At 41.9% G+C, this 12,262-nt stretch overlaps 1 protein-coding gene across 1 annotated transcript in view; it reads right to left on the reverse strand.

Moving 5' to 3' along the window:
* Window positions 1-11,102: 11,102 nt before the first annotated feature.
* The window catches only part of LOC144272519 (solute carrier organic anion transporter family member 1B3-like), a 37,611-nt gene continuing 36,451 nt past the window's right edge, over window positions 11,103-12,262 (reverse strand). Inside the window, exon 14 of the mRNA XM_077830661.1 lies at window positions 11,103-11,319. Coding sequence (XP_077686787.1) covers window positions 11,103-11,319 — 217 coding nt within the window. The remainder of the gene's footprint in view (window positions 11,320-12,262) is intronic.

A 12,262-nucleotide genomic window follows, 5' to 3' on the forward strand; every position in this document is an offset into this window, starting at 1 on the left:
GAACTGCACCCAGCCGGGGTTGATATGAAGGAGCAGCAGGGCTGGGTGTGTATGTGAAGGGGCAAAGCTGGGAAAGGCCAGCCAGAGGGGAAGCACATAAAGGGTCGATAGGTGGGCAGCAGAGGTGACACGCAGCCGGCCGCCACCTGGCACCTTCCCGCACTCACCAACCACCACAGCTCACAACACGCAGCCAGTGCCAGCTGGAAACTGGACGGGGGGAGATGGGGGACCCTGATGGCCGAGAGCTGGCACACAGTGGGGACTGCACTGACTGACCAGCAGGGAGACTGGCCGGCCCCATGCACTGCATCTTCACCGCACCACCAGCCTTGCACACCCAACCCCATTGTCGGCCACTAGACACCCCACACTCACTGCTGGTGGGTGGGCGGCTGGCAAGAAGGGATCTGGCCAGCAGGAGGCCCTGCCTGTACTGATGAGACAGAAAATACTGGACAATTTGCCCGTTTTTAAGGAAAAAGTCGGGACACCTGTAGGTGGTCTTAAATACAGGCCTGTCCCTTTAAAAATGGGGCCCCTGGGCACCCTAACTTTAAGGATATTATTTGTGTATTGTGAACCAATGATGTACTTATAGCTGTACAAGGCAAACAAATAAAAATTGTACTTACCCTAAGGAGTTTACAATTTAAAAATGTATCCAAGTTAAATCTACTCGGGACTCATGCTTGTCAATCTCCCAGTGTGAAATTTAGGGTTTCCCATGATCTGCTACAGTTTTTAGTAACCTAGTCTTAACAGAAATTTTCATTAATTCACTTTCCAGTTTCTCCTCCAAATCATTGTGACTGCAATCCTGCAACTAGGGTCCAACTGCTGAGCTCCTCATTCAGTTTTCATTCATTTGCCACTGAGGATATATGGCATCATATTTTTGCTCAAAGATCTGAGGAGAAAAGAAGACAAATACTGGAAATAGGGAGACCAAACTCCTATTGACTTTAATGAAGAGAGAATTTCACCATCAGAGTCATTTATTGCTTACAGGGAAAAGAAAAGAGAGGGCTAAAATAAAAACAAGCTCATGTTAACCTTTGAGATCATGGAGTGTAGGAAGGTATTTACAGCTACATCGGGGAAACAAATTTCTAGAGCTAAAATAAGTCTATTAATTCATGACTACAGGATGAAATTAGCGATGACTCAAAAATGGCTGAGATGCTGAACTCCCTTTTCAAACCAGTCCTCAGGAAGAAAAATTTGGAAAGTTAGTATGAATAATTTAAAGCTACATTTTGATAAAAATATTTATAAAAAGTATGTAAGGGAATACTTGCAAATTTTGAACACATTTGTAAATAAGACATGCTGGAAAGCAAGCAAAATGAATATTAACATAATGACCTACCCTTGGCCAAGTATTTTTGAAAAATAATGGCCAACTCAGAGAATGGGACTACTTATTTCCAAAAAAGAAAACAGCAGCGAACCTAGCAAATATGTTTCTATCAGACTATTTTCTCTTGGCCTGCAAAGACCATGTGACAATTTCATCTGTTGCAGGAATCTGGTCCTGATCCAACAAGGTATTAATGCATGAGACTGTGATAGTCCCCCAGGGTACCCTCAGGCCTGTTTAATCACTGTGTCACGTTAGTTCTCCAGCCCCAGGTGCTGCTGCTTTACTGTGAGAACAAACTAGGACTGGATCATTCTCTCTCAGCATGCAAAATCACATCCAGCTGAAGTCACATGAATGCTCTCCCAGCCACTCAAGAACTACACACAGAGCAGCCCTAGCCAGTTCTGTAGTCTCAGACTTGCACCTCAAGAAATATGCAGCTTGTACTGCCCAGTTCACTCTCTGTGCAGCCCAAGCTCATATAAAGTTCAATATTCCAACAAAGGGTAATGTTTATAAACCAACTTCGTTAACCTGAGTAGAGGTTCCCACAAACGCTTCAACCAAAACACACTGGTTTAGCTAGAAGAATAAAACAAGTTTATTAACTAAAGAAAGATCGATTTTAAGTAACTACAAGTGTTTAAGGTATAAAAGACAGAATTTAACTACAAGTGTTTAAGGTATAAAAGACAGAATTGGTTACAAAAGAAATAAAATATAGAACCACAATCTAATTCCTAAACTTTGCCAAGCTAGGCAAGACTTGAAGCAAGCAACTTTCTCACCCCACCAGATGCTGCAGGCAGTTCACAGTTCTTAATTCACAGGCTGGATCTCCTTACAGCCTGGGATCACTTCTCTAGGTCAATGATGCTTCATTGTCTTTCAAACCATCTTGCCCCGTGAGTAGAGGTGGGGGAGGACAGTTAACAAGGAAGCCATTGTCCCTTATTTTATACTCTCCTACTCTATTTGGTAAGTGCACCCCGCTGGTGTCCAAACAATCACCCTGTGGTGTATGTGAGATTCAAAGTGTCTGTCAGGTGAATTGTACATATTTTCTTGCTCACACTTTCTGTGTATGTGACATATGAGATGACATGTCTTTGTTTGCAGTCCTTTGTTTTCTCTGAGGAGCTAGTCTATGGGTGTTCCCCAGAATCACAACATGTTTCAATAACAAACATATAGCAAATCTTCTAACTCCATATACAAAGTTGACACACACTTTTTAACAAGACAATGATGTTCAGCAGATTATGACTATTCAAATAATACCTCACAAGGCATACTTTGTACAACATATGACCATATACAAGCGGTGAAACTTGAGTTACAGGGTGTTACAGTGTGTCACAGAGGGTAGTCCCACAAAAATCAAACTGGGAGGTTCATATATAATTGTGAATATTTCACACTGCCTTAGGGAATTAATGTATAAAATTCAAACAAGTATTTTATTAACAGTTAAAAAAAAGCAAGTAATGATAATATAGGGACAAGGGTCTGTCTGCAACTCATTTTGCCAGAAAGCCAGTTCTCATTTTATACATTTTTAAAAACTACAGCTAATCTTTTACTCTGTGTCAAGGGAGGCAAAATGGGCCTGAGCCTCAGTTTGTGTAAATCAGTATAGCTCCATTAAAGTCCATGAAGCTACATTGATTTACACTGGCTGAAAGTCTCTATCAATATGACTAAAACTGCCAGGTTACATATTGGCTTTAGATTGTATCAAGTGTCATATATGCACTTAGATCTCCGCTTGGGTAGAAACTGTCTGCTCATAAGTGGTTCTGAACGGACAGACTAAGGTTCCACAGCAGATGAATGGACCACTTACTAGCTGAATTTTCATCCTGCTTCCTCATGCCTTGTTTTGATTCAGCCATGTCAACCTTGACTGCTTCACCAAACAATTCCTTCCATCTTCATAGGTCTAGCTGTTCTTTCAGACATGGCTTGCAGCTCAGGTACTTTTTCTCTGGTCAGTGTACCAGGTCCACATGTCAAGTAAATCTGACATTTGGGTGTTTGATATGTCCTTCCCCCTCCCTCCTCCCCAATGCTGGGAGTACTTCTAAATTGTCTTCAGAGATACAGTATATAAATAGATGTAAGCAGTGTCAGGATGAGCTCCGCCCTGACATCTGGTGGTGAGGTGTGGCAAGTTGTGGAAAAGAACTTCAGGGCCTGATCTCATTTGCATAGGCACACCCACCCCGCCTAGAATGAGGCCCTAGCTGCCCAAATTGTCACTTTGGCTGCTGTGGGATCCCCAGTGTCTCTGTTATTGGGGCAGAAAGAATAAATTGTTATTACCCTGATTATGGGAACTGTGCTTGGAACTGTACTTGGCCTTTTGTTATGATGGAGGGACTCACCATCAACTAAGTAGCACTCGCTAGGCAAGGACCATGGGTTCCAAAACTGTGTGAATTGAGAGAGGCTGGGGATAAGTATTAATATTTGGTGGCATGGGCCCCTTGGTGAGGGCCTTACATGCTAATTGGACTTTCTCCTGTTTCCACTGTGCAATATCAGAGCTAATTTTGATTTCATTAGAAGTCTAGTTACAGGCTGCTGAGTTCACTTTGGGCTAATAGTGCACCAGCACTGAGGCTCCCCTACTACAAGCTGAATTCACCAAAGAGCTGAACTGACTAAGAGCTGAAATCACTGAGTGTTGTGTTAAGTAGTGGGGGAGCCTGAAGATATATTGTGGAGCAGTTTGCGGGATGGCTGGAGTGCCTTGTGGACAGGCTGGTGGAGCAGTTCATAGGACGGCGGGAGCTGCTAGTGGGACACGGAGCAGTTTGTGGACCGGCTGGTGGAGCAGTTTGTGGGATGGCAGGAGCTGCTTGTGGACCGCAGAGCAGAGCTGAGCGAAGCAGTTCGTGGGGCGGCTGGCGGAGCAGAGTGGAGCTGAGCCCTATGGAGCTGTGGGGCGGTCAGCTTCAGATCATGTAAGCTGCCTCTTACCCCCGCCCCCATCTCTACCCAGGTTGGGAGGTAAAGCTCCGCAGATAAACTTTTGAACTCTGGGGCTGCCCTGACCAGGTACAGAGACTTTTGGGTCATTGGACTTCTGGGACTTTGGGGTTGCTGGACTCAAGAACCAAAGGGAAAGGGCATGCCCCAATTTGCTTGGGGTGGGTTTTTTTGCTCATGGGTTGTGTTATGAATCCTGTTGGTGGTGTTTCCCCAGCATAATGCCACATTGTTTCTCTCTGTTATTAAAAGGCTTTTTGCTACACTCAGACTATGTGCTTGCGAGAGGGGAAGTATTGCCTCTTGGAGGCGCCCAGCAGGGGTGGTATATATTTGTCCCAGGTCACTGGGTGCGGGCTCGAGCTGGTTTGCATTGTGTTATTGGAATGGATCCCCTAGATATTGAACCCGGCCCCTGTTGCTGCCAACTCTGACGGGCAGAAGGGTTACATAGATATATTCCAGCCTCTCTTCAAGCAGGTCTGCACTTAAAATGCTTCAGCCACAGTAGCACTTCAGTGGAGACAATACCCATGCCGATGGGAGGGCTTGTCCCATCAGCATGGGCACTCCCTCTCCACGACAGGCAGTAGAGATATTGCTGGGCGAAGCCCTCCTGTAGACAGCACTCTGTCAACACCAGGGGCTAGGTTGGTTTAACTGTGGATTTTTCACACCCCTGACTGACGTAATTAAACTGACCTAATTTCCTAGGGTAGACCTGGCTTTAGGCTTAGAAATTTAGGGAAGACACTCTTCTTGATAATCTCTTTTCTCGCTAAATCACAGACATAATACATTTTCTGGCTCAGTTCATTGTGTTTGACTATTAATTTTCTTTTGGCCCTTCTAAACTTATACTAATTGTTATTAGGGTTGTCAATTTGGTTGGACATATTCCTGGATGTTTCGTCTCATGACAATATTTAATTAAAGATTAATCTTTAATTCCTGGAGACTGCCAGTCAATCCTGGAGGGTTGGCAACCCGATTTATTATTGTTTCTAGCTATCCTTTGTTACAGTATCTTTCTTTCTTTCTTTCTCTCAACCATGGTGCTATAGTACTTTTGCAACTTCTTCTCTTTTGTTTTGCTTTTGGTTCTGAGCATTTATCCTTTGCTTAGTTTTCTCTGTCTTCTCTGATGTTCAGATTTTTATCTATTGCTTGCAAACTTGCAGCTTGGTTAGGAAAGTCTAGGCTATTATTAGTCCTTTTCGCAATTACTCAAATTGCTAGGAAGGGTATCTTCTCCAATTAGCCCAGGATGTACTGGTTTGGGCCAAAGCAAAGTGAGTCCAGTGGTCTCCTTATAATGATTTAGGTTTCTAGAGGCTTTTATGAGGGTGACAGGTAAACCTCCCTCTCTCTGCAACGTTTGCCTGATAAAATGTCATGGCAACTTCAAGTTCAGCTAATTTTAACCCTGAACATGAAGCCCTTTTTTGTAAAGGCAAGCATTGTCAAACTGGGATGCCAAAAGTGAGGCATCTGAATAAGAGTGGCTTGGTTTTCAAAAGGGCTAAGCAACTGGGGATATATGGGAGACCAGCCCCTCTGAAAAAAAATCAGGCCATGTTTATCAGGTGCCTAAAATGGATTTACATGCCTCTTTCAGGGCACCCAAGTTTTGAAAATTGCAGCCAAAGTAAATAACTGTAAAAGGCAGTTGAAATTCATTAATATCCATTTCCCCACTTCCCAGCACAAATGTAGCAGCAGTACAGGCTGCAGTGCTTTGTAGTCAGAGTGGGCCAAGAGGAAGCCAGTGAAACGTGTTTGCTTTGCCTCACCACAGATTCCTCCACTCCTGCTACAGTTCTCCCCTAGACAAGACAGAAGAAAACCAAGTTGGTAACATGCTGAGTTGCTGTGCAGCCACATGGAGGCCTTGCCAACGGGAGCCTGACTCCCTCTGGAACCGTGCTGCCCAAAGCGGAACTGTTGGAAAGAAGGAAGGGAGAATGTGCTGGCTTGTCTCTCTGTGCACAAGGGGGCATCCTTCCCTGTAGGTAGCTTGCCCACATACCCCTGAGTGCAGAGGGTCACAGCCTCTGAAACCTGCAACACTCCAAATCCCTTTCATCAGTGGGGTTGATTCACTTGGCACAATTTTCTTTCTTCCTTCCTGCTCCCCATGGGTTTCTATCCCATTTGTTTGAGACCAGTGCATTTTAAATGTAGCTTTGAATGCATCTTTTCATGGGTTGTGGTTTTTGGATTGTAGCTTCTCACCTAAAAATTTGACCACGAGTCACCACTGGGAACAGGTTATCCCCTAACTTATATTAATAAATAATACATTGGGCAATATTAATGTCAGCCACGCAAGTCCAAAGAATTACCACTGTCCCCCAAAACAAACAAAGAATTAACTCTAGGGTTTTACAGATAGGTGAGATGGCTCATCCATTCAGCTTCCAGAGGTCTTCTTACTGACACATCTGGATCAATCAAAACGTGGGTTGCTGAGAAAACAGCAAGGAAATAGCCTAGTTAAATGCAGTGTGTCATCCCCCTTGCCCTATAGCCACAAATAAATCTCACTTCAATTGAAAAATTCTCCTGCTGTTTCCCTTAGGTATTATTATAATTAAGATTATTATAGCAGGCAATACTGCAATTTCTGAACAGATCAATAGGTCTTGCACAACACACTTTATTATGACCCTTTATTCCTGGAAGCGGCTAATATCCAGGTCCTCTGTACTCTGAGTCTGCTAGTGACATATTTTCCTCAGAATCCATCCATTGCTGTAACACTGTTCTTCAGGCTCTAGCCTTTTATTTAAATAATGATGGGTTTCTAGTACTGGCAGTTGTCTAGTGGGATTTTCAAAGGCAACTAGGGGCTTAACTCATTGAAAATCCCACTAGGTGGCTATTTGCATTTCTAGGCACTGAAATACCTTTAAGTGTAAACAGTGTAGTATTGTCTTCCTGAGTCCTGCAGACAGCCTGAAACTATACCTCTCTCTGAGAGGTGTGTCCTGCCCTGTGTAACTTCTTTGGGGTTTAGAAAGCATGGCCCCTTTAAATCTTTTTCCTGAGGGAGGGGGGAGTGCTTATTGTTCCAGAAGGAGGAAGTTCTGTTGGGGGAGGACGGGGGGGAGCACAGAAAGAGGGGAGAGTGACAGGTGTGTGTGTCAGGAGCTCCAGACAGAAGGGCTGCAGCAAGCAAGACCTCAGAGTGAAGCAGCTGAGAACCTGCCTGAAGCCTGGGAGGGACAGAGCAGCCGATCAGGGACACCCTGAGACAGGAGCCAGGGGAGCATTGTGCCAGGGAGGAATTACCCGAGAAGGACAAACTGGAGCTGGACCCAGTATCACTGCTGCCCAGAACTGTAGAGGGTGACCAGATGTCCCGATTTTATAGGGACAGTCCCGATTTTGGGATCTTTTTCTTATATAGGCTCCTATTAACCCCCACCCCTGTCCCGATTTTTCACATTTGCTGCCTGGTCACCCTAGAGCTATATGGGGCCGTGAGTATTGGGGCTTGTGACTTTGCATTGGGAATAAGGAGGGAGGCTGTACCTAGTTAACTGGAGAGGTTGTCGCTCCGTGTGGCTTTGCAGAGAGCAGCAGAAGAGGGCACTGGAGGGGTTTGTTGGGGAAAGTTTACTGGCACCAAAGATGACCAGGAGCACCCAAGACTCACCACTGGACTGGAACTTTGCCCAGGACTCCTGAACTCTGTGTGCAGACACATTGCTTGGTGTCTGCCCTTTCAGGCTGTGCTACCACTGGGCCTGTGGGGCCTTGTGTTGAATGCAACCCTGTTTTACCGCTCTCCTTATCTTTCCCCCTGTTGTTTTTCTCCTTTCATCCCTCTGTAAGTAAATATTTTCCTTTCCTATATTCACTGTACACATTCCGGGGTGTGTGTGTTCACTTTGGGGGGTTTGGAACAGGTGTTCCTGGGGTGAAATGGACTTTCCCTGCTGCATTCCTGCATGCACCTTCTCTTGGCCAGAGCTGCCTTCAGAGCAGACTCCATCTTGGCCACAAGGGCGCTGAAGTTACACCCGTCTTCTCAATGAGCAGGTAACTCTGAAACCTAAAGATGATTGGTATAAGCAACTTGGTTAAGTATTTCACTGATGACCATTTCAAGAAAAAACATCCAGTAAATGGACCCTTTGGTAATAATATATGTAATGCTGACAGACCCTGGTCATCAGGATTGAATCTGGGATCTCCAGAGCTAAATGCATGAGCCTCAACTGCATGAGCTAAAAGCCATATGGCTCTTAACTAAGGCTGTAGAGTAGACTCATTCATCTCTAAGTGGTCTCGGTACCATTAGAGGGGATAGACTACCACACACCCAGAAGGTGTGTGGATTACACATATGCTAATATAGAATTGTGTGTGGTAATAACATTAGTAATTTCTTTACAGTTTTGTTTTATTGCATTCATGTGTCCAAAAATTAGACAAATGGAAAGGGAAAAGGTTATTTTATGTTTCAATGTCAAGTCTTGGACTCCCGTGCTGTGATCCCTATTCAAGCAACACCCTAATTGTAGGGAAGTTTCAGGCACTTGATGTCTAAAACAGCTATGAAACCTAAGGGATTCTAACAGGATTGAATCCAATAGCATGATGAAAAGCTACTTCAACAGTATTTTAAATATGCTGTTCAAAAGGAAGCCTCTAGTCCAGGATATTGTTTAGGTTTAGCAATGGTTTTGAAACAGATATTATAGACTGTCTCAAAGAAATCTAGAGCTCAATTTTCCTAAAAACAATGAGGATTAGGATTTGGTATATGACAAACATGATAGATTTGGGCTCCAATAGTCAGGTAGTTAATATTATTATTCTTTGAGTGCCCTCTACTGGCTGTTATATGGCACAGTAAAAGAGGTCAGCTTCAGAATAAAATAGCCTAAAATGTCTGGGTTTTGCGTTGAAAACATAAAGTCACTACAAAGCTGAAAACATTTCACTGATCAACTTAGTAAAGAATTTAGTCTAATTTTTATAAAATGCTATAACTTTGAACTCACTTAATAATCTTCATTTTAAACTGTCTTTTAAAGAGAAAAATAATAAAATAATTATCAATGTACTTAAAGATATGATGGATGAATCAGTCACGATTTCAAAATTAGGTGCCTACAATTAGACTCCTAAGTCCATATTTAGACACCTAAATCAGTGCCCCATAATTTACTTCATGGGTAGTCTCATTGAAAGTAATGTGATACATTTGGAATAAGCTAATACAAAACAGTATGAAGAGTATCAGAAGCTGGTCTTTTTTTGGCTTTAATATTAGTAAAATTGTGGTAAACTTTGAATTTGAATGCTTTTGCAATGGGGTGGGATTTTCCAAAACCACGTAAGTTAGGAAGACAAGTTCCACTGACTTCCTCAGAGGTGCTTTTGAAAACCGCCTTTTTTTTTTTTTTAACTGCTAGTTTTGAAAATGAAATCTTGAAAGCATAGATCCTGGTTTGTTGTGGAGAGTTTTTTTTGCATTCTTTAAAAATAAATTATTCAAGTTTTGCTGCTTTCCTGTGGATGTCTAGATAGCTCCTTTTAGGCAGAGGAACAGTAAAACTGAGTATACACAGAGTAATGTCAAAATCTACAAAGTAAAGAAAAATAATTGATTTTTTTCAGTTATTTCATTTACAGCAAACTTAGGTGCTTCTTACAACTAGAGCCAGTTGAAAATTTTCCAATAGAACAGTTTGGAAAACGCTGATTCAATGAAATTGAAACATTTTGTAGGAACATATTTATTTCATCAACATTTTCAACAGGAAATTAATGAAATGATTGGTTTTGATAAGGTGGAAATATTTCATTTTGATAAAGTTAACATGTTTTGTTTCAGTAAGGTCGAAATGTTTTATTTTGACTTTATTGGTTCAAGTTTATATCATATTATCATTTATAAAAGCAATATAATATAAAAGTAAAAATATTATGACATTTATATTATAAATGATAATGTAATATGACATAAAAGTTGTAATTATGTCAAAACCAAATGTTTCGATAAGGTTCTTTTGATGTTTCCTAAACAAAATATTTTGAAATTTTCATTTCACGGTAAAAATCTTGAAATTTCAACTTTTTGTTCCAATTCAGGATGAAAGCAAAACTTGAAATGCTGGAGTTTCTGATGGAACAGAAATTCCATTTGATAACCAGCTCTCCTTACAACGTTAGTAGGCACACCATTTTCAGTTGGAAATATGATTTTTCAAGTTGAGTGTCCCTGAGGACGCAGGAGGAAAAGAGGGTTTGGGCCTTCCACCTAGCTATTCCCTAGCAGGCCAGAGTTCAGAAAACTACACTAGCTTCTTACTGTACTGTGCAGACCCTTGCAACTATGCAAGTCCTTTTGACTTCAGTGGACTCAGTACAGGTGGATCTGTGGGCAGGACTGGGGCCTTCCAGTGTAGTATCTGGAATGCAGTTACTTTGCCAGAAACCACATTCAAGCCATTTAAAAATTACAAACAGTTGCAATTAACAATGCCAAACAGGATTTTCCCTCATTAGTTAATTAATGGAATTTGTTGTGCGTGTCATTGATAAGCAGGTTCATATAAGGTAGTTAAATATAAATCATATGTGCACCTAACTGCCCTTGTCATTGACTATGTGTTCATTCTGTTTTTTCATTCTGAGCAGTGTTATTGTTTTATTCGGGACATTCTGAAAGTTGATTTTAAAAGATGCTGTCCTGATTCATGCAACATGGACGTAAGTGGTTTTTCTAAATACATGATTCTTTTTCCACATCGGAAGAACCTGATAAATATTCACTGCTCTTTGAGTTAGCTTCTTTGTTCATAGGAACGCTTTCTTGCCCTCCATTTTCTGTGGATTTGGGACCCCTTGCTTGGTACTGTTTCTTCACCATTGTATAAAACAGGAAACCTAAGAAGTAGGATGGTAGTCTGAAGCCTGCTGTTAGGCCAAGGTAGGTATACCTGTGAAGGGAGAAGACAAAAGGTAGTTCTCCTAATATAAACAAACTTCAAAAGAACTGCAAGTACTAACATTACTTATAAATGGATCTTTTCAGGAATGGTACAAAAATCAAAAATGCACAGTAATCCCTGAACTCTTTAATACAATAGTTAAGGAGACAAAATCTAAAGCGACCTTGTGAATGGTGCTATAAAGTGGACATTTTCACTGTTTGTTTACACTGTGATTTATGCCTTTGAAAATATGTGTACAGTAACAATCAATCATTTCTCCTCTACTCCTGCTGAATTTGTAGGAGCTTCTGGGGCCAGGATTCCTGCAGCGCCTGTATGTGTCATGGGCTCCCTAGTCCTGGCTACTCTGCATATAAATAAAAATCCTCATGTGGCCATCAAGAGTTGCATGAAATAAAACAAATGTGAAAAAAAACCAGTTGCTTTGAGTATTCTTCAGGCAGATATTTTTTGGTTGTGCTTAAAAAGCATTTCTCTACCATGTCCTCAGCTGCCCAATAGCTTTTATTTTTCATTTGTTCACACATTAAACATGGCCAATAAAGCAAAATTGGCAGTCTTCCCAATGTGCATGGTAGGCACTGTGAATTTGGATGTCTTTTCTATTCCTGCTTGTGAATCACATGATGACTATGGATTTCTGAGCTGGTCCAAAGTGTAGAAAGTATATCCACTATTCAGGAAAGACTCAGTCATTGATGTCAATGAGAGTTTTGCCTGAATGAAGAAAAGGAGTACTGGTGGCACCTGAGAGACTAACCGATTTATTTGAGCATAAGCTTTTGTGAGCTACAGCTCACTTCATCGGATGCATGCAGTGGATGCAACCGACGAAGTGAGCTGTAGCTCACGAAACCTTATGCTCAAATAAATTGGTTAGTCTCTAAGGTGCCACTAGAACTCCTTTTCTTTTTGCAAATACAGACTA

This window comes from Eretmochelys imbricata, chromosome 1, assembly GCF_965152235.1.
Source record: "Eretmochelys imbricata isolate rEreImb1 chromosome 1, rEreImb1.hap1, whole genome shotgun sequence".
In the NCBI taxonomy this organism is placed as follows: domain Eukaryota; kingdom Metazoa; phylum Chordata; order Testudines; family Cheloniidae; genus Eretmochelys; species Eretmochelys imbricata.